Source organism: Podarcis raffonei, chromosome 6 (genome assembly GCF_027172205.1).
Source record: "Podarcis raffonei isolate rPodRaf1 chromosome 6, rPodRaf1.pri, whole genome shotgun sequence".
NCBI lineage: Eukaryota > Metazoa > Chordata > Lepidosauria > Squamata > Lacertidae > Podarcis > Podarcis raffonei.
In genome coordinates this window covers 43,018,763-43,046,358 of record NC_070607.1, presented here as the reverse complement: position 1 = coordinate 43,046,358, position 27,596 = coordinate 43,018,763, and the positions used below count along the sequence as shown (strand labels likewise).

The 27,596-nt window shown below is 41.6% G+C and overlaps 3 protein-coding genes across 6 annotated transcripts; 1 reads left to right on the top strand and 2 right to left on the bottom strand.

Annotated features, from left to right (window-relative positions):
- Positions 1–44: 44 nt before the first annotated feature.
- Positions 45–5,024, bottom strand: IFT25 (intraflagellar transport 25). The gene is made up of 5 exons (XM_053392383.1): positions 4,922–5,024; positions 3,003–3,109; positions 2,060–2,128; positions 1,248–1,291; positions 45–249 (listed from the first exon to the last, which is right to left on the bottom strand). The coding sequence occupies exons 1-5, from the start codon at positions 5,017–5,019 to the stop codon at positions 130–132; spliced, it is 438 nt and encodes a 145-aa protein (XP_053248358.1). The 5' UTR covers positions 5,020–5,024; the 3' UTR covers positions 45–129.
- A 153-nt stretch (positions 5,025–5,177) lies between these two features.
- On the top strand, positions 5,178–13,381 carry LRRC42 (leucine rich repeat containing 42). Of its 4 annotated transcripts, none has more exons than XM_053392379.1 (8): positions 5,183–5,307; positions 7,208–7,686; positions 8,859–8,990; positions 9,239–9,357; positions 11,006–11,094; positions 11,278–11,391; positions 11,844–11,928; positions 12,670–13,381. In XM_053392379.1, exons 2-8 carry the CDS (start codon positions 7,223–7,225, stop codon positions 12,894–12,896), a joined length of 1,230 nt encoding a protein of 409 aa, XP_053248354.1. In that variant the 5' UTR covers positions 5,183–5,307; positions 7,208–7,222; the 3' UTR covers positions 12,897–13,381. The 4 variants fall into 4 exon arrangements, with proteins under 4 accessions (XP_053248357.1, XP_053248354.1, XP_053248356.1 ...); XM_053392381.1 differs by lacking the exon at positions 5,183–5,307 and adding an exon at positions 5,415–5,499; XM_053392380.1 differs by lacking the exon at positions 5,183–5,307 and adding an exon at positions 6,142–6,250.
- Positions 13,382–15,790: 2,409 nt separating this feature from the next.
- On the bottom strand, positions 15,791–23,126 carry LDLRAD1 (low density lipoprotein receptor class A domain containing 1). The gene is made up of 6 exons (XM_053392377.1): positions 22,562–23,126; positions 22,171–22,225; positions 19,597–19,758; positions 19,026–19,163; positions 17,190–17,318; positions 15,791–16,264 (listed from the first exon to the last, which is right to left on the bottom strand). Exons 1-6 carry the CDS (start codon positions 22,580–22,582, stop codon positions 16,116–16,118), a joined length of 654 nt encoding a protein of 217 aa, XP_053248352.1. The 5' UTR covers positions 22,583–23,126; the 3' UTR covers positions 15,791–16,115.
- Between the last annotated feature and the right edge of the window lie 4,470 nt (positions 23,127–27,596).

Here is a 27,596-nt window from a genome sequence, read left to right as displayed (position 1 = left end):
CAACAACAAAAAAGTCTGTGACAAAGATATACAAAAGACATAGCTTAGAAAACATACTTTAATGCTTGGATTACATAATCTATAATACAAATATCAGTACAATATTTATACAGTTGTGATTGCGGCACATTAAGTTTGGTTTTCACTATCTTGTGTTATTCCTTCTGCTATCACCCTATGAACTGACACAAAAGCATCAAAGCCAGACAAAATAATGAATCGCAAGTATGTCGCTTGGATCTCAGGAAACTGCCAAAAAGAAATAATAATAATAACAACATCAATAGTTATAGAGCTATGGGCACAATTCAGTGCAAGTGAAGCATTTTTCAATGGCAATAATTTCAATGTGAGAGATTTAAGAGCTTTTTTAATGTACAAAAACTGAAATCAATATGACTTGAAATCACTTAGTTTTAGATGAAATGTATTCTGTAGTTGTTTGATACTCAGCATGGGAATACTTAGTTAATTGAAAAATAAACCATTGTATGCTAGAAAGAATCCGAATCTAAATCTTGCTATACTAAAGACGTAGTATAAAACTCCCCAAATTACACTCAGGTTACAGGAGTGAGCTGATGACAGGTATGGTCAAGATCAGGCTACTAAGTAAATTTCAGATTGATTTTTAAAAATTTGATCTGAATCAGCGTTCCTCTATATTACTGCTTTTTGCTTAATATTTAAGAGGCTTGGGAATTTAGCAAACTATGGTGATAGAAGTTGTATCATGAGAAATTACTACACATTTAGTGTTAAGATATAGCTATAGATATAATTATGACTCTTCACACATATACACATATAATACAGTTAATGTAAAAAATGATGAATATTGACAATCCTGCACATTACAGGGGGTGCAATCCTAAATACATTTACTGATGTGTAAGCTCCATTGAGCTTAATGGGACTTATTTCTTAGCAATCATTGCTTAGGATTGCACTGCAAATGTGCAAAAATACATAAACCAGTCAGTGTTCATAATCCCTAATGGTAACTGTCATCACTCAAAAGTATAAAATACTTTGGTTCAGATATGGAACTGTCAACGGCCTCTATGTTTTAGCAGTTAAATGTAACATAGGCATATATATATAATAGTAGGAACATGAAAACATTGCTTCAGATTTTATCAAGCTCCTACTAATGTCTACATTACCTTGCTGACTAAAGATTTCCCCACAAATTCATTATGCACTCTTTGCATACACTGCATTAATGCTAGATGGCATATACTTACCGAAAATTCTTCTGTTTGAAGTTCTCCTTCTTTATGTTGCAGCTCTGAACATTAAACAAACAAGCAGCACCTTAATATGTAACATGATGCTTGGATTCTGGATCTGAAAATTCACTGGAGCGTAAAAACTCATAATCCTAGTAAAGATCTAAATTAACTCCAATAAAGTTAACACACTCCGTAGATGGTATGTCACAAGCTTCATTAGGGCCACAATGTAATCCACTTAAAAATAGTTTAAAATTAGCAACTTCTCCCATAATAATCTACCCAAGGTTATCAAAGACCCTTCAAAATGTACTATATTTTCCCTGCTATATTATTTTTAAAAAATACTCTTAGACCAATTGCAGACATAGACAAAGGAAACATTTAATAGCTTCCCAGAAAAATATTGTCATGGAAGGTAAGAAATTACCATCTGGGTTCCAAATAGTAACAGATATTTATAGATCACTTTTGCTAAGTGCTCCAAGTACTTCATATACAATATCTGAATAATCATAGCAACCAACCAAGATGGGGTAATATAAAATGCACTAAATTGTTCAATGAATGGCACAACACAAATTATAAGCAGGCAACAGCAACAAGTCAGCATCTGAAAGTTGTGGATAACCAGCCATTGGTTCCTTAGATATCACAGAAGTGTGTTTTGATCCTAGTCCTGCTTCGTATATGCAAACTTATTCCAAATGAGTTCAATAGGACTTCCTTCTAATAAGAGGTATAGGATTGCGGCCTTAACTGATTTGTACATTAAATTGCAATCATCTTCCTAAGTAGAACTGTTACATCAAGTAAAGATTTACCTTTTTCAATGCATTCTTCAAAATCAACTGGATCTTTAGACAGGCTTTTTTCAATCCGTAATGTCTGCACTAAGGACAGTGTTAAGAAAAGAAATCCTTGGTTAAGGCTGCCTAGTTTCACACAAAATTCATCAACAAAGTTGTACTTAGCCTTTACATTAGAATATTAATGTTCAATCATGCCTAAGATTTCATCAATTATGACAATTCACAGATAGTATCAGATACAGAACTGTTAAAAGACACAGAAAATCTAGGCTGAGTTGCATTTGGGACGTATCTATAACCTTGTGATCAGTTGAATCCCCTCTGCATGTGAAAAAACCCCACAAGTGGTTGTACTTTATCCATTGTACTTTCATACACAAACTAGCACCCACATTCACACAGTTTTCTACACAGCTGCTCTAACCTATATAGAACTACAAGTGTAGAACCCTACACAAAACCTCACTGATCAGTATTCCTCAGCTTTCCTAGTTGTGCGGGCCCCTGCCAGTTGCCAAATGTGCAGGTGGATAGGGCTGCTGTCAGAACCAATTTCCCACTCCCCACTCTCCCCAAAAATGGGTGGACTGGTGGTGAGCTGCCTTCTGGCAGTAGCCACTGGAAGGCACTGAAACAGGGCCTTCCAATGGTGGGCTGGGGCAGAGCTAAATCAGCCCTAAATCTTATGGATCCCAAGCCAGAATCATTGATGTCATGCAACAGCACTGGGACCTGGAGCTGGCACAGTGATCTAGTCCAATTTGGGCCTGATCATCTGCCTCTCCCCACCAACCGCTATGGCCACAAGAAGCAGGAATACAGATCCACTGCGACACAAAAGCCCACCAGCAGGAGAGAGGGCTTGGATTGTGCCCTAAAGCAAAAAGAACATATATTTTTGCAGGGAAAGGTGTTAATTCAGAAATAAAAACCTAGCTGTATAACATCAACTTACCACAATAACACTGGATTGTGAGTTTGCTAATGGTTACACATTTATGAAAACAAATAATAAATTCCTGTGGAAACATCCCAGTTGTTGTCCAAAAGGTTTCAGATTTTCTGTTAAGAGAGAGTAAAATAACCTGTATGAATGCAAAATGTTAGAAATATATTGTAGATATATCTGTAACAGAGAAATTTTATTCAATTTACAATAATAAAGACATCCAACATTCCAATACCAATGTTGCATTTTAACATAGTAAACACATAGCATTAACTATATTACTGTTTTCACCATATATTTGGAATTCTTCCATGATATTCTATGGAAGGTCCTTAAACAGTGATATCAAGGACCTTAAATGATAGAGGGGGGGAATCATATTATATTTTACATGGTACCAGAACAGGATTATAGATACGTTACACTTTTTGAGACAAGGTACAACTTAATATGAGGTTGTCAGCGCTGCCCAAGGTCCCAGCTCACACAAGACCAACGCTGCTTCTTCCTCAAGTAAAAAAGTCTTTATTGAAGTTCAGTTTCATTTGCAGACGCGCAGCGCGCAACGCTACGTCTATGCCTTAGACCGTCGAAGTTCCATCTGAATCTCCTCCCCCCTGACACCAGTTTAAGATTCTAGCCTTACTCCACCTCTTCCTCTGTTCCTTCCTTCTCTGTGCCCTCCTGCTAGTCGGAGTCTCAGCCCTCCTAGACTCCTCTGACGCTGAGTCCCCTGACTCTTCCCCCTCCCTCCTTCGGGCTTTAGGACCTGGCTCCCAATCCGGGTTTTCTGCTGCCCCGCGCTCCTCCACATTTGAACTTGGCGCACGCGCGCAGCCTCCCACTTTCCTTCTGACCGTTACACTTGTGTCACTGCTCCCTCTTTCGGGGAGGCTAGCTGGACCTGGCCTTCCCTCCGTTTCCCCACTCCCCGATGGGGGCGTGGTTACCCCTGACTCATCTTCTCTCCCCGCTGGAGGAGAAGCTGGTCCTGACTCATGTGACTCTTCCTCCCCACTGTGCTCTGGTGGGGGAACTGGTCCTGATCCTCCGTTGCTCCCTTGGGAGTCCCCTCTGGTCCCTTGTTTATGGAGCGTCCCCCCTGGGGCACCCCTCGCCCTTACCATAGGTGCCCCCTTCTGGGAATCCTCTGATTCGCTGGAGAAGCTCATGGAATCTCTCGGGTCACTGTCATATTCCCCTACGCTCCCCTCTGATTCCTCTCCTCCGCTCTCTATTTGCTCTCTCCCCTGCTCTTCTGCTCCTGAGCCTCTGACAGAGGTGTTTTATATGTCATAATGACAAGCTAAATATAAATTAAAAATAATTTAGATTTACCCGTTAATAAGTTAAACAAAAAAATCAAACCTTCAAATGACCTAGTCTCTCACCCCCAGCTAATGGTAGTACCCATAAGACTCTAATTCTTTCAGCCTATATTCTACAGTATGGCAACCTATTACAACTATACTGTTATTTGAATGTGTGACACAAATGCTACAAAGAGTGCTTTTTTCCTGGGGGGGGACACAGGGGTACGAATACCCCTAAACATTTTGTGAATCTAAGTTTGGCCTCATTGAGGGGCAGTATTTCAATATGAGTAGGAAAATGAGAGTACCCCTAAACATTTGTTTTAAGGGGGGGGGACCACTGGCTACAAATACTATATTCTTCCATGACGCTCAAGTTCATATTTAAAAGCATTTCGGAAACCAAATGGATGGGTTTTACTTCGAACCCAAAGGAAATAATTATGCGAGTTGAGGATGTAAAAAACCATTCATTAACCTGGAAGCAAACCTTTTTATATATATATACACCAAAAAGTGAACTTTAGTCCACGAAAGCTCATGATATATAATAGCAATATTCAGGCGCTACAAGGCGAGAGCCTGCTACTTTCATCAGGATAAAGACCTTACCCATCCGTGATATTTTCTGGCGGGTATTTTTCATCACTTGATGTTGCTTGAATCACATCGGTTCCTTCGGAGCTAAGGCAGTAGTCCGTGGATTTCATGTTTTCTCCACCCTCGGGGAAATTCGCTTCCTAAAAGGTCTCTTGAATCTACGGAGAAACGTTGCCCGGTTGCCTAGCAGCCCATCCCGACTCGAAGGGAAAACCCAGGAAGAGGCGTGACCCATTTCAACCTCTGCTGCTTCCTGGTTGCTTTTGGCGCCATGTTTTCTCTCGTCTCCGGGGCAAAACGGATGGGTGATCCTAGGAAATAACGGAGAAATCCCTACCTAGGAGGCCGAAACGGCGGCAGCAGCTGCTGCTGCAACGAGCACCCCGGCCCCTCAAAAGGTATATAGGCAAATAATGGTGGAACACGTGTTTTCTCTGACTCGGGGGACAGCTCTCGTGGAAAATGCGACCCCCCCTCCACCCCTACCAGAGAGGCATCTGAAAATTGTATGCTACAAATGCAGGCAACAGTTCGAAGTTGTTGGTTTGGATCCAGACGAACAACGCAGTCCTGATGGTGCCTATGCAGCAGTAAGTCCTAGGGAATCCAATGGGCTTTGCTCCCCAATTAAGTTAGGATTGCACCCATCCTTGCGTTGAAATCAGGGTCTAAAGTTAGCCGCGGCGACTAACTGAAGCCCCACAGATTTCAGCGAAGGCTGCACTCCTAGGCACCCTTACCTGCTGAGAGCAAATCCTGGGTACGTCCATTGCTGCAGTTAAGTCCCGCTGAGTTCTTCTAGGCTTTACTTCTAAGTCGTCGTGCATAATAAGATTGCGCTGTTAAGAGGGACTCGTGTCGTCTGAATCCTACCATTATCCCTGTATTGCAACTTGCAGACGTAGGGCTGTGACAGCGGCATATCACACACACACACCTCCCAGTCACAAACCTGAACTGACTTGAGTGTGCAGCCAAACCAGCTCAAGTTAAATTCGCCAGCCCTTTCTTAAAGCCTCCCCTCGTGCAGCTTTTGTGCAATAGCACCGAGCTTTTTACCTCTCTAACTCTGCATATGTCTGCTTAGGTGTGAGGGCTCCCCCCCCCCGACCTCAGTGGCCTTGATGCCAGGTAAGGTAGGATTGCAGCCCGACCATACAAAATAATAGGAGACGAGACCCAAAATCACGCAGCAAATGAGAGGGTGTGACTCTTGTCTTCCTTCCTATATTTGTGGTCTTCGGGCGCGTTGCTTCCGAGACTCCTTCGGGCTCTGCGCCTGCATTCAGGGGAAGCCGCGCAGGTGTTGCCTCGTCGCCGAAAGCCCTCGAGGCTCCTAAGGTGCAATATTGCCCGCTAGCCTGAAGGACTGAGGCTCCAGTGGCGCAGATTCCCCCCCTCCCACCTCGGTAGTTTGTCTTTATTATGTCTATGGTCGCGAAACGGTCTGCGCGTTATGCAGCACGAGTTTGCGGAGTGGAGTTGTGGGCATTCTGCATTCAGACGTGCAGGACGAGGCGGGGAAGTCTCCGGTGTCACGTATTTGAATGGCCCCCTCCCCCGCACTACAAACAAAAACTCGTCGCGTTTAATAGAAATGGGAGAAAAGATTTAGCGCCCTCTCCCCAGTTAACTGAAGTGCAGGGAGCTTTTTAACTTGGAAGAATCTTTAAAAATATTGCATCACCCTTGCACACACACAGTAGGGCGTGTGCTTTTGTTTTTAGTTGTTCTTAGTTTTTAAATGTTTTGATTTTGTTTTTACTTGTGCTGTTTTGTTACTTTGCCGTTTGTGGCCTTGGGCTCCTTTGATGGGGATGGTAGGATAAAAATACATTATCCAGAATGTCTGGAAGGCATTCTTAGGGCATAATGTGGGTAGTAGAGATCCTGCTAGTGATTGTGGGTGCGACTCCCTCAAGCTCAAGATTTGTTGGATTGTCAGTCATAGATACAATCCTGTCTCTATTTTGGAGAATGCAACTCAAAATTCTGGGCAACCAAGGAGTGAGGAAAGAATGCCCGGCCACTTTGAAACAAAGGCCTTTTCTTCTCTTCCTGTATATTGTATATTATTTTTTTTCAAAGGAAGGGAATTTTGTGTCAAGTACTGTATCCGCTTTGCCTATCTGTATCAGCCACTGAGAACTTGTTTTTTGTTTGCTTGTTTGTTTTGTTTTAAAAAGTGTAAACTCTAGCACATTTGTGACACTGTAGAAATCACACACATAGACATTTCCCAGATTAAATCCCTTTTTGCTTTGTTTTATGCTTTACCTTGTTTGTTTCCTCTCTCAGAAACTTTAAAGAGGAATGTCATGCTATCTCTATGCGGAAAATTTTCCAGATAGAGGATCTGTCTACATTCGGGAAAATGGACAACTATATAAGGCAAATCAAGCATCAGGAGGAGTAAACAAGAGTGATCCAAAGCCAAGACCTTCAAGACTCTTTTCCAAAGGATTTTCTGTTGAGCTCTGTGTGAATAGGGAAAATGACAATGGAAGGACAGATCACTTCATCTTCACTTACACAAAGAAGGGAAATCTTCGCTATTCTGCCAAATCTCTCTTCAGCCTAGTTCTGAGTTACATTGCTGACAATATTCATCATGTTGATTCACTGGTTGACTTTCCAGAACAGATAGCAGAAAAGCTTTTCTATGCAGCAGATGCTAGACAGAAATTTACAGAACCAAGAACAGGACTCTGTGCTTTGCAAAAATTTATTGATGCTTATGGAAGTTTAGTGCTTCAGACTCTATGCTTGAAAAATGGGTAAGCATGCACAACTTGTTTATAGTAGCACATCTGCACCCCCATTAAGGGAGTCCTCAATAAAGTAGCAAATCACACTGCCTAGAGCTAAATTAAAAGGATACAAAGTGAATAAGGTAGAATACTGTTGTGTGGCCTGTTCTGGCTGTTCCTAGTGCTTCATAGCATTTGAATTTGGAACATAAACCACTTTACTTAGGTTTGGAAAGGCATCCAACTAAAAACTTTATTTTATCTTTTTTATTGTTTTGGCAGCTTTACTTTTTTCTGTATGGAGTAATGGAGCAATAGCATTGCTTTACACCTTACAAATAAGATTCGGTATTGGCCTTTAAATGTAAATCCTTTTATCTTTCCTAAGTGCAAATTGTTGAAAATAAGCTTTATTGAACATTGCTTCCAAACAACTAAATTTAGGCTCAGATTATTAGTGTGGTTCTTTGTACTCTTCACAGCAAATCTAGGAATGAATACTGGCTTCTTCTTCATAGTCTTATCTTCACCAAATATATTTTTCCTAGAAGAGATGCTCTTTTACAACTTTCTGTTATATATATGGTTTACTAGGACTGTTACTGTTTCTCGTATTGGGCTTTCTCATAGCTGATTATTTAGCACAGGGGCAGGGAACCTTAGGCTTGGGGGCCAAATGCACTCATCCTGTCTGGCCTCTCCCCAGATCACGTCCCTCACCAGTTCTGCTTTGCACTCCCCTCAGATATTTTTTGCTTGAGTGGAATGTGTCCCTGAATTCTGATGATGTTTCTTTCTTGCTTGGATGGGGGATAGAAAGGGATGTGTGAGCATGTGTAGAAACTAGCCTACCGGTACAAAGGCAAAATCCATACTGGTGGCTCTGCCTAGTTTTCCTTCTGGCCCACCCATTCTTAGGAGGCTGCCCATGAGGAATTGTGTCTGTTGGTGCTGATAAACATTCCTCACTCCAGGTTTACTGTAGAATAGAGCATAATCAGAAACAGAATATTGGATCAGGGCATTGAGGAGATTCTTGGTTGCTTTGTAAAATACATGTATATCTATCTCAACTGGACTAAACTAATTTCATAGGCATTTCCCCCATTGACAGAGTTGGTTGGTGGTGCTAAATCTATGGGAATGAAAGAAACTGGACAAGGGTGCAGAATCTTACAGTTGTGTTTGCTCTTTTACAGTTACCTAGTTATTTCTGAAAAACTTGAAGAAATTAAATCTTTCCGGGATCTGACATGCTTGGATTTGTCCTTCTGTAAACTTGGAGATGAGCATGAGCTGCTAGACCATATCACCAACAGGACACTATCTAGGTACCAGTTTGCTGCAGAGGAAGTGAACATTTGCTTTGTTGTTCAAAGAACTGTAGCAATATAAATCAGTCTTAAATGCAGAAAGTCTGAAACTCAGCAAATTTTACTCATTGTATATCTCACAGCTGGCTTAGTTTTAGAATTTTCCTTTTGGCTTTGCAAAACTCCCATCTACTTACCAAAACAATATGTAAATTTTATTAAATAAATAAATAAATGTATAATTGTAGCTTTTACATTTACCTTAGTTTAACTCGGCTTCTCCTGAAAGATAACTGCTTGTCAGATGCTGGTCTTCGCAAAATGACAGCGCCTGTCCGAGTGATGAAAAGGGGCCTTGAAAATCTCTCAGTATTGGATTTGTCTTGTAAGTATAGCTTCAGGTTGGAAACAGGGTATATGCATTGTAATCCAACATTCATCCTTGCCAATATCAGAAGAATTTAATAAATAAAAATTAATCACTATTGAGTACCCATTACAAGAGAGAGATAGAAACCAGAATAGCTGCTGTTCAATATTGTTGATTAAAACCAGCTGCTGTCCAGTTTACACAAGAGATGGTCAAAATGTGCTGTGCATTCTGCAACAGAAATAGGCAATTTTGTATTGCACAGTTTAATATGGAAACCATACATTTTAGTAGCTGTTGTATGGGCTGACCCTGAGGCTGTAATCCTAGATTTACATCATAGCAAACATCTGATATAGTTCCATGTCAGCTACCAGAACCCAGCCCTGGACTGGATATAGCTTTGAGCTACTTCTTTGATAAACCATTTGAAACAAAGGTAGTGATTGCATGTGAGGCTCTGTTATGTAGAGCTTAGAAAGGCTGAGCTGTATATGGTTGTGGAAGGGTTAGTTTGCATAGATTGCTTTGCACATCAAAAGGAGGCCCAAAGTAATTTAGAATAACAGAATTCAAAATGCATAAATTCAACAAAACAATACAAAGCATAAAACATTGAGTGTTCATTCAAAGAAAATGTAATTAAAACAGCACAAAATAACCACTACGTTCATACAGGATCACCACCAATTGCCACCAAAGGCTTGGGGGCATAAAACCATTTTCACTTCACACCAGAAAGATGACAGTCGTCTTTTCTGCCTAGACTTTAGACACAATGAGTCTGTGGTTTGGGAGAGTTTCGGGTGCAAGATTACTATGTACTATTAGAACTTGGTTTTCATCCAAGTGTGCATAACCCTATTACAGGTGGTGACCATTTTAGGCACATCCATTTGACGTGTGACCACTGATGTGCGAGTCCTTATGGACCTGAAAGAAGGCAGAATGGGGGCTGGGTGGAAAGGGGCAAGTTTATATGCACTCCACTGATGTATATGGGGACCTGGAAAGGAACCCCAATGTGAAACGATTGCTGCCTGTATTACAAACTAAGGTACTGGATATCATTAACATTGACTTTCCATATTGACTTAACCATTAGTACCTATTTTATATTGTAGGCATTTATGTATTTTTTTATTTTCTTCCAGTCCCTGGGAACTAAGAAACCATATCTAGATATTAGGGTAGAGCCGTGTTTACCAGAAAAAAACCAATTAACTTTTTACCACCCCTACTCATGTAAAGTACCATATTTTTTGCTCTATAAGACTCACTTTTTCCCTCCTAAAAAGTAAGGGGAAATGTGTGTGTGTGTTATGGAGCGAATGCAGGTTGCGCAGCTATCCCAGAAGCCAGAACAGCAAGAGGGATTGCTGCTTTCGCTGCGCAGCAATACCGCTTGCTGTTCTGGCTTCTGAGATTCAGAATATTTTTTTTCTTGTTTTCCTCCTCCAAAAACTAGGTGCGTCTTGTGGTCTGGTGCGTCTTATAGAACAAAAAATATGGGTATATGCAGATTTATTCTGAATTACTGGGCTGTATCTATACTACAAACAGTCCTTTTGCTTAATCCGCTTTATCATTTACGTGCAACTTGAAACTATTTTGTAATTTAGCTTAATTTTAGATTTAATACAATATTCTTGATTTTATATAGGTAATCCAGGAATCACCCGTTTGGGACTCAGGTATCTGCTTCCTTTCAAAAAGCTGAATTGTTTGGATCTTTCTGGAACTTGCCTCAAGGTGAACATATTTTTCTGCTCTGCTGAATATCTGGAGCATTTTTAGCACAGAAATGAAATGCAACTCATGTTATATTTACCGCAGTTTCAAAGAAAAGTCAAAATTTTGTCTTTCTATAAAGTCAGACTTTGGTTGACAATTATTTCTTTAAGGGGATTTGTTTTGGTTTTTCTTTTTACCTAGGACACAAATGCTGTTGTTTGTTGGATCCAGACACAAATAGGTCTCGTTCATTCAGAGGTGCCCTTGAAAGAATTTGATCATAATAGCTGCAAGACAGAGGGATGGGCAGAGCAGGTATGCTTTAATGTACCTTCTTGAACTATTTATTGACTTCATATAGCAAGCATCTTCCTGTGTGGTAAAATATGATTTTCCTGTGTGGTAAAAAGGGGGGATTTTCTAAATGACTCAGAACCCAGAGAATTACCTCTCTATCTCCCTATCTGCCTTCCTCTCATTAATACTCCATTAGTAGATTAAGGCTTGTATACACTTTTTAACAGAACTTTAGTTTTCCTTTTTAAGACTGTGTGAGTTGTTATGCAAACTCCATATGGCTCAGTCAACTGTATATCACTCAGCACTGGGATGAATACTGTTGAATCACAGGGGAACTGCCATACATTAACAAACAATTGAAAAACTGTAAACTCATATTCACACTGAATGTCAAGTTATAGTGATGACCTATTAGCTTTGAATAAGTGAATAAGCCTACTGAAACTTTTTTGCAATTCTTTTCTCAGACCATCTTGCAATGGGAGCATGCAGTGCAAGAAGCAATTAAACCACAAGAAAGCCTGAAATCTCAAACTGCAGCTCAACTTTTCTGTAAGCAACTTGCATGAAGATACAAATTTCTAAACTTGGATTAACATGAGCAGTGGCTTGTGTCTTTGACCGTAGGAGCTTATAGCTGCAGACAAAGAAAGTAGCATTATCGCTTTGCTTCTCTGTGGTCAGAGCAAAGCACTTAGCAATTAATTAGAAATAGGTTAGGAGAGAATTAAAAAGACAGCTGAAAATATCATTCAATTTGTAACATGTAATACTCGATCATTTAAGTATAAAGGCCTAGATTTTGTCATGCTAGTAACATGCAGCTACATTCAGAATCCCGTGTAACATTGCTTCTGCAAATGTGTTCTTTTGCATAGAAGCTGCAGGTAACCTCCACCATCACCACATTTATGTTCTATTTTAAAATGATAGGAGAGGTCACAATAGCAATTCTTGAGAAGCTTTGAACCCTTAAAATATTTTGACTACAGTCATACCTTGGTTTTCGAACAGCTTAGTTCTCAAACATTTTGGATCCTGAAAGCCGCAAACCCAGAAGTGACTGTTCCAGTTTACAAACTATTTTTGGAAGCAGTGCTTTGGTTTCTGAATGTTTTGGAAGTCAAACGGATTTCCAGAACGGATTCCGTTTGACTTCCAAGGTACAATTGTATTTGGAAACTGCCTCTTTAGTTTAACTCTTCTGTTAGTGCAACTGACCCAAACTGAACAGTGCAAAATTAAGCTATATTCAAAATTATGTGAAGTTACTTCATAAAATTTGTCTTGCAGATGGAAAAAGAGCCAGGACAGAAGAACCTCTTGAAATAGAGACTTCTGAGAACCTGCAATTCTACAGGCCAAGAGCAGAAATGTTAAATTTACCTGTACTAATAGGGAAGAGCGAAGAATTACAGAAGAAGAAAAAGAGAGCTTCAGCTGAGCACAAAGAACAGCGTTTTAAATCAAAGCAGCTGAGCTTTTCAGTGGCAGACTGGGACTTACTAAATTCTTACTGAGTATGAGTTGAATGCAAATAAACACTTTTAAAAGGAAAAAAAATGGCACAGCTGAATTTTCTGCTTTCCATCAAAACAGACAGTGTCCTCAAAAAAAGCAGTGACTTTTCCATTTCTGAATTAATCAGAGAAAACAACTGATGACATTTCAACTAATGCCTAATGTGGGATAGATTAAATTTTGGTGAGCACCCTCCACTGTTTCATTTTCAAAGGGCTCATTTACAAAAGGACAACACATGTTTAGCTATAAACCCTAAGGTTTGAGAAACTGCTTGAGGTAGTGTTAGATATGAGCCTCTTAGTGGTGACTGATCTTGAGTGACTTTTTCTCTTACAAGCAAGTCATCGCTATGTGTTTGTCCTTGTATTTTGTGTGCCGTAGTCAAAGGAACAGTGTGAGACTTAACCACAGATAATAGGATTTAACAAAATAAACATAGAAGTCGAGGAATTAAACAATAAAAGCCGGTAGTATAAATACATCCACAATATGTTTTAAATATTTTATCCTTTTTGAAGTGGAATATCTGTTTGAACTGATTTTGATTGTTCAGAGCACACCCAAACCACTGTTGACTCTTGTACGTTATAAACAAACTGGGTATTAGTTGTCATGCTTAAACATGTTTCGGTGGTTTCAACTAGTGAACACCAAAGGTACACAAAACGCTACACATTTTCCGGCATAAAGTATTTCAAAATAGAGTAATACCATGCTGCTTGACTAATCATAGGTTACATCTGATTTACAAAGTGGGTGCTTTTTTTTCCTCTCCAAGCTGTAGGCCTCAGTTGCCATAGCCTATGTTCATCTAGGTGTGCTGTAGCCTTTTGGTTGGACCAGCAGGATCTTTGGATGTCCATTTCATAGGCACACATAGGCATAGGAGTCAGACAATGAGCCTACAGCATGCTAATTTGGAGTGGATGAAAGGGAAGAAATGAACAGAGTAGTCAGCAGTGTGTGAGGGAAAGTTGAGAAAATACAGAAACAAGGCAAAAGGGACTGAACAAGAGAAGCAATTTCTAAGGAAGGGTCAGATTGCCCTACTTGCCAGCTGATTCTGCCAAACTCTGCCATCATTTTGTGGCTGGCTCTGCTGTTGTATTGTGAGTGGTGGGCCTCATCAATTTTCAACCCTTAGGTGGGTCCTGCTAAAGAGGGAAGTTTGAGAAGCCCTGACTTGGGGACCTAATCATGTTAAAGAAATTTTCACAGTTATATCCAGACTTTCCCCCTGCAATCCCAGGTTGATATTTTATCAACCCTGTGAAGTAGGTTAACCTGTAAGTAGTTAGCTCAAGATCAGTCACTGTGGGGATTTGAGCCTGACTTGTTTCTGTTGCCTTGTAGATCTGAAGGAAGTAAATTTGGAATACTGTACTATACTATATAGGGACACGGGTGGCGCTGTGGGTTAAACCACAGAGCCTAGGACTTGCCGATCAGAAGGTCGGCGGTTTGAATACCTGCGATGGGGTGAGCTCCCATTGCTCGGTCCCAGCTCCTGCCAACCTAGTAGTTCAAAAGCACATCAAAGTGCAAGTAGATAAATAGGTACCGCTCTGGTGGGAAGGTAAAGGGTGTTACTCTGGTTTGCCAGAAGCGACTTAGTCATGCTGACCACATGACCCGGAAGCTGTACACCGGCTCCCTCGGCCAATAAAGCGAGATGAGCGCCGCAACCCCCAGAGTCGGTCACGACTGGACCTAATGGTCAGGGGTCCCTTTACCTTTACCTTTACTATACTATATAGATCCCTAGATGAATTAAATGAGAGCTAACACGTGGTACTTTTGTATCTGGTACTGTTCCACTTCATTGCAGTGGATTTTTTTGTGTGGCTGTGTTGTTTCCTTTCAAGCTGAGACTGAGTTTTCAAATTTTGCCGAGGAACACATGCTAGCACAGTATAATAAAACATACTAAAATCAAGTTTTATTTACTCAAGCAGTAACGTATTTAATACAATATGTAAATTAAAGTGACTGTCAAACGAAAAACAGGTAAGCATGACTCCTAACCCCATTCATCTGCCATTAGTGTTTAAACACTCTTAGCATTTAATGATGTGCTGTGAAGTGAATAAGATTTAGTTGGGCAACTAACAACTTGTAAATGTTTGTTTATTGCACCATCTATATTGCATGATTTGTCACAATAGGAAATAAGAGTCATTCGTTTTAGTCTGATAGTATATGTTGGTAGAAATCTGATTATCAGATATGAATATTGACTTAAAGGTCTGTTTGTAGTACCCGTTTCATTATATAAGACGATGTCTACTTCTACATAAGAGTATGAAAGTCACACAAACCTCTTCCAGAAGACTATTCTGAGGCCACTTTATCGTAGTTACAACTGACAGCTAATGCTCTCACTTTTAAGGGTTCATTCCACTCTAATAGCTGCAGGTCACACCAGGCATGTTAGAGGTATAAAAAGGTGAGGGCTTTGAGATACAATAATATTGTAGACTGAAGTGCAGTGTATCAAATACAGCAGCATGGTTTGAAATAAATGATCTTTTACTCATCAAACACCCAAATGCCCATAGCTAAGGGAAAATAACAGAGAAAAGGAGAGGGGGGAAACAGAGAGTTCACATGGCAGGTAATCACTGCCCTCTTAAATGTCATCTAGGAATAAGATACCAATTAGTTTCCATCACTGTAAGTGCTTGTGCAATAGCTGCCATTGATCAGCAATTGCGAGAAGGATTCCGCCTGAACTGAGTTCTACACACATATAAAAATCATTCTGGAAACCCTTTTTTAAAAAAATAAAAAAATACATTTAATTTTCCATAAGGCTCACCATTGCCATCTAGTGTCACATTGTATATTGCACTTAAAACACACTTAAAACATTTTATTTGTGGCTGTCCCTGGTCCTTTACCCTGTTACAAAGCAAGATTTCGCAGCTTCCAGTACTTGTGGAAGTCTGAGCCAGATTTTTTGGTAGCAGGCGTTCTTTTCCTCCTTTCGCTTTTTGTAGCAGTGGGTTTTGAGGAAGCCAAGGGTGTTATACACACATGCAGACACACTTTACTGAGCTTAAAAGGTGAAAGATCACTGGTCTAGGAGCAGCACATCTAACACTACACAATGCATCCATCGCAAGCCCCTCTCATAAATACGTATGGCAATTCCCCAACAGCAGTATTTGATGGATAGCTCCCATTATTTTCTGAAGGTTACAGTCCTGGAGTGCTCATCTTGTGCAGATGTATTCATCAGACCAGTCACTGCAGTGCTGTATTCCATCTCGGCAAAGACGTCTGGGAATGCAGCTACAGTACATATGGAAGACAACCATGGTGCATCCCCACCATTGAGGCCCACAAGGAGGGCAACTGGCCCCTGGAATAAAAAAGAAGCATAACAGATGTACTCAGCAGAGATGGGGACCAGATGCTGGGCTCCAGCTCCCATCAGCCCCAGCCAGCATGGCCACAGTGGTCAGGGCTGTTGGGAACTAGTACAAAATCCCATGTCCCTAAACTAGAGGATGACGCTATGCAAAAGGGGATATCCTGGTAGACGAAAAGGGACTGTGCCAACCTGAAGGACTTACAATCCAGCATATTTCACACAAAGTGGTGCAGCGTTGGGGAGCTGAGGCGGGTCATGGCCTTGGGCACAGAATTCTGAGGGGGTGCAACCTAGCACGCCCATGACTGGCTCCCGTGCCAAGGCCTCATGGCTACTTCCTTACGGAGTTGTGGGGAAGCGAGCTGTGCCCAGGCCAGGCCTTCAGGGCTGTGGCACCACCTCCTCCTCCTCCTCCTAATTTATTACTGATACACCTCCCATCTGGCTGGGCCTCCCCAGCCACTCTGGGCGGCTTCCAACAGGGTATTAAAAACAATAAAATATGGCCAGTGAAGAGACATCTGCCTCAGGGCAGAAATCGCACCAGCCGGAGCCTGGACTTTTCCCAGCCAGCACCGGTTCTTCCCTTAGACCTTCCTCCCATGTGTCCTTGGGCAAGGGGCGCGGAGAGGAGTGCAGCCAACTCACCTCTGGCACTGCAGGGACGCCACCAAGCCCACCAAGGAGCACAAGCCACCACTCACGCCGGGAGCTTGACAAGCTGAGAGGGCAAATGCGGCAACCCGCAGGTAACCTCCATGAGGAGCCATTGCAGCAGAGGCACAGTGAAGTGTGCCTGCTGTGTTGCCTCACGTGCAACACCCACAAGGAGGTTATGGGGTGCAATCCTTGCCTGGGCACTGCTCCCATTTATCCATTAACTACAAGCAGTACTTTGTAAGAAAAGACTTACAAGCTCCTACTTCATCAGAACAGTCACCGCAGTCATTGATTCCATTACATCTTTTGTCTGCGTAGACCCAAACCTTGCGGTTGCTGCAATAAAATATCAAGTATCCTGGAAGGTTGTTGGGCAAATCATCTACAAAAAAATAAAGAAAGAAGCAGAAGTGGTGAGGGGAGAAAATGCTGTATTGCGCAAAATATATACTGGATAAAAACAGCAGTGGCTTAAAATGTGGTAATTAGTAATAAATAACAATACAACTAAGGCAATCTTGATACTCTCACTGAACTCAATGGGACTTTCTTCTGAACAGAGAAGTAGAAGTTTGCACCGTAAGCTGCATAGATCCTCAAAGTAAAACAGCATACATGGGGGGTGGGGGGTGTTGAAGTACATTCCAGAAACATTGTCTGTGAAGAGAACATCCCTCTCCTTACTTTGCAGGTGGAAAATGAAAGTCATTCAGAAGTTCAATTACTAATGCAATATTCACACTATTTTTGTTGAAGTACAGTGGTACCTCGGGTTAAGTACTTAATTCGTTCTGGAGGTCCGTTCTTAACCTGAAACTGTTCTTAAAGCACCACTTTAGCTAATGGGGCCTCCTGCTGCCGCCGCGCTGCCAGAGCACGATTTCTGTTCTCGTCCTGAAGCAAAGTTCTTAACCCAAGGTACTATTTCTGGGTTAGCGGAGTCTGTAACCTGAAGCGTATGTAACCCGAGGTACCACTGTAACTACATTTATTTAGTTACCATCTCTTTCTTTAAAAGGACTTTTAAAAACAATAATAAAGGATGTTGTTAAAGGCTTTGCTTAAATATACAGACTACCAAATAGCAGCTGGAGGAGGAGGAGAGGACAGAGGATGAAGAAGGAGCTGTGTGTGCAGGGGGCCCCTTTTCACATCCACTGGACCCCCTGGGAAACTCAACAAACCTGCTGTACCTGCAACTGAGTGTGGAGAGTGTAGTTGAATGGAACACAGCTGTGGGCAGCCTGAGGAAGTACAATCTACCTTGGCTTGCCCCTCCAAAACAAAACAAAAAACAAGTCTAGAATGAGAGACTGGGGTGATGTCTGGTGTTTCTAGAACTCTTCTTGTTGTGAGACTTTTTGGCTTGAGCTGAAAGTTCGCTTGGACCCTGGGTGAGAATTCAGAGGCTGAGAAGAAGGGTGTGTCAGAAGGAAAATTAATATATAGATATATGCACAACTTTGTGTTAATGTAACTTTTTATATGTAAGTTGTTTAAATTGCCTATTGTTGCTTCAGGTATTTTTTACACAGCTGAGAGATATTTTGAGGCCACTTCGGTGCTACTAACACAGTGGTTTGACTTAACTCCCAGAGGCACACTCCAGTGTCTCTCAAGACAGATGGATGCCAGCAACAACAACATAGAAATTAAATAATCAAAATCAAATCACATTTTGAGGATTTATTAAAGTAGAAACTGAAATAGTATACTTCCAAGTGATGACTGGGCTGCAGGTATATTGTTATTGATATGTGAGAACTCTTGGCAGAGTTCGCGACTTGTCTTCAACCTACATACAACTTCAATTCAGGCTGCATTAGCCCACTTGAAGAGGAGTCGGTCCTGAATCCTGATGCTGCTGTTCTGTTCTCTTGCCTATTCACACATGGAAATAATCACTAGATGCTGTATTGACTGACTGCAGAACATGTATGTGTGACCTCATCCTCAGTCTGCTTCTGTTTTCCTCACCACCTAACTTGCTATAGCTTGAAGCTTTATAAAATGGCTGAGGGTATGATGGGGAAAAGCATGTGGCATTAACTGGGCATGGTAAGAGGGGGATTTAAGCAAATATTCTTACCGCATAGTGACCCTTGCTCATCCTCCCCATTTGCACAATTTTGTCTTGCATCACAGACCTGGCTGGCTGGAATGCAGCTAGCTCTGTTGTCACATAAAAAGCCTGTCTGATTACCGGAGGTCACACATAAACGATTTACTGAAAAATAAAATTGAGATGAAACAATGGAGGATACTGACAAAGAAATGATCAGACCTAATCAGACCCCAACCCCCAGTACTATAGTGACACATTCAAATAATCCAGTTTTGACCCATAGCCATGTTGGGATGCATCACACATAAATAATGGCCATGAATGAGTTTGCAAATATATGGAAGCTTTTGCATTGCTCATGTTGATTGCAATAGAGTTTGCATGTGAGAATTGCCGGATGGATTCTGTCTTGTGCCTTACCAGATTCCCAACAAAGCCATGACTCTTTAAGGTGGTATTGTGCACATGTGGCCTTAGTCTTGCCCATTATTTCCAATGGGTCTACTCTGAGTAGAAGAAACACTGGACACAGCCCCATTGAAAGTATTACTCCAGTTGGTCACCATCATAATAACGAAAGCTAGAAATGACTGACCTGGTGTATGTGGAGGGATGCCAATTGTGACCACCAATGCAATGACAGTAGCGATGACACCAAGTATACCAAGACCAATGGCAGACACACAGATACATTGTTGGGTGCAAGGGATGCATGCACAGCAATCCTTGCAGCAACCTTGCAGGCCCTGTATAGTACCTGTCACAGAGAGAAGACTTAAAGACCAATTCCAAATATTACCTCACACTGAATTTGTACGAAAATCCACACTGAGGACATTGGCTTCCTCTACTCCCTACTAATTAACCCATATTGAAATTATTCCATGGGTTTTTAATTCTACCGTAATGTTATATAGAACATAACTGTACAAGACTTTATACCCAAAGGTTTCAACTCGTACCACACTTAACGCACACACCTGTCCCATTTATGCTAAAAAATAATGCTGGTAACACGTAGGTCATGTCCTAATATTTGCATTTCTTCACATATCTAAAAATATGTTTCTGCACAATAATCAAGAGGCTTCCTGTTGCCTTAAGTGCAAGCAGCTGACCTTCTGTAAAGCTCATCTTCTTGCTTGTCAAGAGCTAATGTATGTTCTAGGCAGAGGTGAAGAAAGGTGGGTGTGGCTTGCCCTGGGTGCCATCCCTCAGGGGGATTGACATCGCTGCCCCGCCCCCGATGCTCGCCACAGGCTGCACCCCCCTGGGAGGCTTGCGGCGCCTGGCGCCCCTCCGGGAGACTCGCACCGCCCAGCGCCCCCTCCAGGAGGCTCGCAGTGGCTGGCGCACCCCCCTGGGACACACGCCCCACACCCCTGGGATGCTCGCCCCGCCTCTGTGGGCGGCTAGCGCTGCCCCCAAGTGCACGCTGCTCCGGGAGCTGGAGCAGCTAGCTCCACTTCTGGTTCTAGTACTTTTCCCCCCAGTCTGAGGCTTGCATTCCCTTCTGGGGGTGGGGGTTGCATGCCACTGATGGGCAGGGCCAGAGGAAAAGGCAGGTGGAGTAACAGATACAATGCTTACCTTTGTATAGGCAGTTACTTTCTAGGTAAACAAAGTCAGAGGTTTCACACACCCACACCTGTCCATCCTCCAAGAAAGAAAGGAAGGAAGGAAGGAAGGAAGGAAGGAAGGAAGGAAGGAAGGAAGGAAGGCAAGCAAAGACACCAGAGGAGAGCGCAGAGGAGGGACAGTGTAGACAGTGTAGCCTAAGGAGAGTCTTGAGGGCCAGACCATAGCTGTCAACATTTCCCTTTTTTAAAAGGAAATTCCCTTATTCCGAAAAGGATTCCTCGCAAGTAAAGGGAAAAGTTGACAGCTATGGGCCAGACAGAGTACTGGATGGTCACATTTGGTATCTGGGCCTAAGGTTTCCTATCCCTGTTCAAAGCTAAATTACGTGGTAGCACTTTATGAAGTTACAAAGCTGCTGTCAGGCCATTTATTTATTTGGTCCAGTGTTCTCTACTCTGACTGGCACTGGCTCACCAAAGTGTCTTCTTAATTTGAGATGTCAAAAAGATTGAATCTGGGACAAAGCATGTGCTCTACCAGACCCTCCAAGTGTCCCTATTTTCCAGGGATGTCCCTGATTTAGAGAAGCCATCCCGGTTTCTGATTTGATCCCGGAATGTCCCACTTTTCCTTAGGGTGTCCCTATTTTCATTGGAGAAATGTTGGAGGGTATGAAGTTATCCGACCTCCGAGCCATCTGAAGGCAACCCTGTATAGAGAAGGTTTTTTTTAATGTTTAATGTTTTATTATGTTTTTATATATGTTGGAAGCTGCCCAGAGTGATTGGGGCAATCCAGCAAGATGTGCGGGGTATAAATAGTAAAAATTAGCTGACTAATGTATTGTGTAATCTCACTCCCAGTGCTCATAACCTGCCTTTAGGTGATTAACTGCCTTCCTTTTACAAGGTACTTAAGAATTAGCTGCAACTGCCTTGAATCATTGCAATGTTTTCCTCAAAGCTTTTGTACTAGAATCCACCTATGGTACAAGACAGAAGTTGCATAGGCAGCAATGAAGCAAGCTAGAAAAGTTGAAATGGAGTGTGTGGGGGATGATCTCCCTCTTCCTGTCCTCCACTGCATATTTGTTTTTAGTTTTTAGTTTCACCCATCACTCTAGTAAGAAGAAAAGAATGCAGGAAATGCTGCAACTAAAATATTTTAATGTATTTTAAAAAATGCAATTTGTTACCCACTGTTCATTATAATTTAAATCCAAACTGGGGTATAATGCCAATAAAATGTATTAAAACCATACCAACAATTAAGAAGACTCTTCATATTGTTATGAAGACATACCTGATGAGTTATACTTGTATGTTTTCTAACAACAGACCACTGCCTATAGGATACTGCTTTTGAATGAACTAAAAGCATTTTTCATTTTGTAGCCAAATAATACACTAGTGAAAATGAAACAACTTTCAAATACTGTAAACTATAGAAACATCAATTGTCAAGAAGTATATGAGCCAAGTAGTATATAAGCAGAGATTTCCTCTTTTTGAAAGGACAACTTTAGTTCATAAACTAATCAGTTTCCAGCATTTTTGAACTGCTTTTTGTTAGTAAGAGTACCAATTACCTCTGTTAGCAGTAAAGAGAGATTTTGTTGAACCAAATGAAGCTCCTTCAATTTTCTGTAATTAACAGAAATAAAATAAAATTATATTGCCTTCATTGTGAGGGAGAAGATTGTTTTTAAGGAAACACAAGGCATTACATTGTCTGTAATTACGGTGCATTCAGTATTCAGATAGAATCCCTATCTGCATACATTCAAAAACATGTAACTAACATACAGAGATTTAATTAAAACTATAATTTTTAGTTTTGATTCCAGTTTGCTACTGGTAAAATAGAGATACCGATGTTTCCAGCGTGTCTACTTTCTAATAGCAATAAGAGCTAGCTGATCAATCGTATTAAAAGTAATAATTACATCCCCCCCCCCACAATAGAATGGATGCTATTACCTGAGGATGAATTCTGTTCATTTCCCCCCGACTGCTGCAGGATTATGCTAATTAATAGGCAGAATTGTTCTGGCAATGTTTCCATCAATGTTCACTTCAAACTGTGTTGCTTAGGTATGAAAGGAGGAACTAGCCTCTTTCAAGCTGCCTTGCTTTATTAGCTCACCAAGCCACTAAATACATTCCTGGGGTAACGTTACCTGGCTACTAAGAGAAACAGAGGTAGGAAGAAGAAAGTCATTCTAATCCCATTCATACCTATGAAACAGAGTAAGCATAAACTCAAGAATCCCCATTAGCTTCTCCTCTGGCTAGTGCCACAAATAATAAAAAAATGTCTCAGCCCCTACTGGGCATATTACTAAACGTCACACACAGGTAGCACTGAGTAACACTGGAAATACACTACAGGCATGAATGCTGCCGTTTCAAAGCTTTAGGGAATAAATTGCTAGTTTCATGTTCTTAACTTTAAAGTATTTTGATACAGGTGCCAACCCTTTGGTTTCTTCTCTACTAGCCTGGTTTAGGAAGTGTTCCATTTTAGCTGATATCGCAAAGTAGATTATAACTTGTTTCCACAAGTTGTTTCATGGTTGTAGTGCTTATTTCCTTCTTTAAATACACTCTCACAACAATTAAATGTGGGGGGTTTTAATTTATAAAGCAACTTTTCTTTCTTTTCTTTCAGTCGACAAGTTACAATGTTTAGATGGAAGTGAATGAATGAATGAATAGACTTTATTTGCATAGCCGACAGGCCATAGCATCAAAGGACAAACACCAACAAAAATACATTACGAATATAGTTACCATAAAATCTTATGACCTATTAAACCCCTAGGTAGAAGCTGGATTATCATTCATCCATGACCCTCTGTCCTATGGGTGGCGGCCTTTTCTCTGGTAGATTGTTCCAGGTCGGTTAAATGAATAGACCAGCCAAATTGAAAGATTATAAATATAAATATAACCTCGGAGGGATGGTCAGGACAGGGAGAAAGATAATAATAACCAGATGCAGATAAATTAATAATCTCAGTACTTAAAACTTGGCAGAGGTAATAAAATAATAATAATAAAACGTAATAATAATAATAATAATATCCTAGGCGAGGAATCCGGGTGACGACACTGATGTCATTCAGATAACAGCTCTCAGTCTCATTGCTCTCTCGATAAATTTGGCAACCTTCTCTGTTGTCGAGCTGTTCTGGTCGGCTAGGAGTGAGAACAATTTGGCTTCACAAGAGCGGCCCGGGATGGCAGATAGGAGCGGCGTGATGGTCTCGTCCCTGAGATCTTTATATAGGGAGCAAGACAAGAGAACGTGTGACACAGTCTCTACGTAGCCAGCTCCACAGGGGCAGAGCCGGTTCTCGAATGAAATTTTTTGATATCTACCTTCAAGAACAGCTGAGGGTAACATATTTAGTCTGGCCAGTGTAAAGGCCCGTCTGAGTTTTGGAATGGTTAAGGTAGACAAATAAGGTGCCCGAAAATCAAAGTGGGAGGGGGGCAGATAAGCGTACCAAGCACTAAATTTCTTAATACAGTGGTGCCTCGCAAGACGAAATTAATTCGTTCCGCGAGTCTTTTCATCTTGCGCGGTTTTTCGTCTTGCAAAGCACGGTCCGTCGCAACTGCACCTCTTCAAGCGGCTTTAAGAAAAAAGGAAACAAACTCGCAAGACGTTTTCGTCTTGCGAAGCAAGCCCATAGGGAAAATCGTCTTGTGAAGCAACTCAAAAAACAAAAAACACTTTCGTCTTGCGAGTTTTTCGTCTTCCGAGGCATTCGTCTTGCGAGGTACCACTGTATGGGCCAGATTATTCTGCTGCTCAATATCCTTCATGCGCTGGTCAATAAAGGTTTTTGCCTTGGGGAGACCCATTTTCAGGAGATGCTGTGCTTGGAGGCCACATGTAAATAGTTTTTGATGCACTACTTTGGACCACCGACTTCTATGAGCATCTCGTGCTACTAGATGTAGTAGTCCGGATGGGTTTAAATTTAAGCGAAGCCAATAGTTGAATGTTCTTAACCAGGTCCGGGTTTCGACGGAGAGGAGGCCAGTCTCCAGCCGTAGGGCTGCATTTGGTGCGCATGGTGGAATGGCTAGAATCTGTCTTAAAAATTTAGACTGGACCGTTTCAAGTGTGTAGCAATGATTTCCCGTCCAAATTTGGGCCCCGTAGAGTAATTGCGCCAAGGGTTTTGCTTGAAAGACCTCCAGAGCTGCTGGGATATGTCTGCCCCCCTTCATAAAGTAAAAGCGAGACAGTATTTTGGCGCTTTGAGATGCTTTTTCCCTAGCATATTTATGATGGGCCTCCCAGGCCCCTGTTGACTGGAGAACTACTCCGAGGTATTTGAAAATTTTGACCTGTTCTATTGGCTGATTGTCCATCTCCCATCTGTGATGTCTGTGTCTCCTAGCGAAGACCATGACTTTGGTTTTTTGGTGATTAACCACCAGTTGATCTCTCCTGCAGTAGGCTGAGAATTCTCTTAGTAACCTTTTGAGGCCTACTTTAGTTCGTGATAAGAGAACCGCGTCGTCCGCATAGAGGAGCACTGAAATTGATTTTTCGGCCAATTTGGGGGCATGAAACTCCGGGGATGTTAGGTATTTGACCATGTCATTTATATATAAGTTGAATAAGGCCGGGGCTAAAATACAGCCCTGCTTGACTCCTTTGGTGGCTGGTACAGGGCCAATTAGTTGCCCATTTACTGAGGTTCTTACATATAACTTAGAGTCTTTATATAGGCTTTTTATCAAGAATAGTAATATTTTGTCAGTGTTGGTAGCATTGAGTTTAGCCCAAAGTTTGACTCATGAGATCATGTCAAAGGCCGCCTTAAGGTCAATAAATGCTGCGTATAGAATCCCACATGTTTTATTGACGTATTTGTCAATGAGGTGTGCTAATACGAAGCAATGGTCTATTGTTGTTCTGCCCTGTCTGAAGCCGGCTTGCTCCTCTGCCAGAACTGCCTCAGTTTCCATCCAGTCAATTAGCTTGATGTGGAGGTGTTTGGCATACAGTTTGCTGGGGATAGTAAGGCGGCTAATGGGTCTATAGCTCGCTGGATCTGCCATAGGACCCTTTTTATAGATTGGAATAATTACTGCCTCTGTCCAGCAACCAGGTATTATGCCTGTTGAATCGATGTATGTAAATATTGACGCCATTATAGGAGCCCACCAACTGATATTGTTCTTCATGAGCTCTGCTGGAATGTGGTCTATGCCCGGGGCTTTGTTGTTTTTCAGTTGAGCAATTAGTTTCCCCACCTCCTCTATGGAGACAGGAGGCCAATATGGTAAATTCTCGGAGTAGGCACTTAGATCATTGTGCTGAGCTTTGTCGTCATAGAAGAGGGTTTGAAAATATTTCATCCACTCCTGGGGTTCTACAGTACATGTGGGACCAATCCGCTCCTGGCCCAGGAGGCCCATAATGGTACGATTTAGATGGAAGTGTGGAAAGGATCAAACCCTTTAAGGACTTTTCCTACTGAACGAACAAAAGTATGTCTGTACTAATGACTGAACTTTGTTTCAGTTTTATGATCACAGCTTATAAAGTACTGATCTTTTGATGCAGTGGACTGAAGATTTTGAGGCAGAACCTTCCAATATGTTAAAGCTCAGCTATTTGAAGGAAACAAACCACTGGGGTTCAATAAGGCCCTTGCAGGAACCTGTAGAGCAGAGGTGGGGCCAAATGCAACCCCCTTCCAGCTTATGTCTGGTCCTCAGAACTTTGCCCAGGCCACAGCCCCTCTCCTCAGGCAACACCCCTCATTAGCCCTAATTCATACCACAAATATGGTATTTTTGCCCGGTTGGAATGTGCCTGTAGACTCTGAGGCCACTTGCTTGCATGGAAAATGGTGTAAATGTGTACAGAAACTGAATATCTGTACTGTACATTTGTTGCTCCAGCCACTTTTGCTTCTGGTTCCATCCACCTCTGGCAGGCAGCCCTCTGACATTTGCCCAGAGGGGAAGGTGGTCCTCAAGCCAAAAATATTGCCCTCCTCTGCTGTAGAGCTCATGCTGGAGCTAGAATTAAGTCTCATTATCACAACATTTGGGGTTCCAGAAAAATGCAGAGTTTAGAACTGACCTAAGTCAAGGGTGGGAGGGGCTGGGTCTGTTGCTAGAGATCAGCTTCCATTAGTCCCAGCCATCATGACTGGTGGTCAAAGCTGATGGGAAGCTGTAGCCCCAATAAATCTTGGAATGCCACATATTTCCATCTCCAATGTGAGTAAGGCATGTCAATCAATTCTGCCAAGGAACCTTGCCTTGGCCAACTCCCCTCTTTCAGTAAATTCACAAAGCTCCTTAAGTTTCACCATCAAGTCTACCTAAGATAAGGGCACCTAGTGTTAGGAGCCAAGCTTGAAAATGGTCCAGAAAATAAATGGATACGTGCATATTTTTTGAAAAAATTAGCAAGGCAAAACTGATCGGGTAGCCCAATATTCAGTTCAGCCACAGTTAATTTTGAGGCGTGTTCACAATATAGGCTTTTGTGGACTTATTAGACACAACAATGTTTAAGCACCATTAAGACATCAATTATCTTTGTTACTGAACACAATGGATTTTATTAATCTCCAAAGCTAGAGCAGAACAGTTCAGTTCTGTGAAATGAAGTATGAAACAAGATCAATGTTTTATATTTAATGGACAGGTATTTTTCAACTAGCTGATCTGAATCACCAGAAGAGAGCTTTCAGTGTTGCTTTTCAGACCAACCACAACTGAAGTTTGGTAGACTGACACGGTTGCTAACAGGGGACCACTGACTTCTCCTCCTAAAAAAAGTAGTACATTAAGTAGCACTAGTTCTTTTAGCCATTGATTTATTGTAGACCTTTAAACAGATTTCAGCTCAAGCTGTCACAGTGAGAGAAGAATCCAGTTACATCATAGCAATATGGAATCCTTAGTTCAACAATACTGAACCTTCAAAGTAAGGGTACTACATTTCAGTCCATTTAACCTTTACTGTATA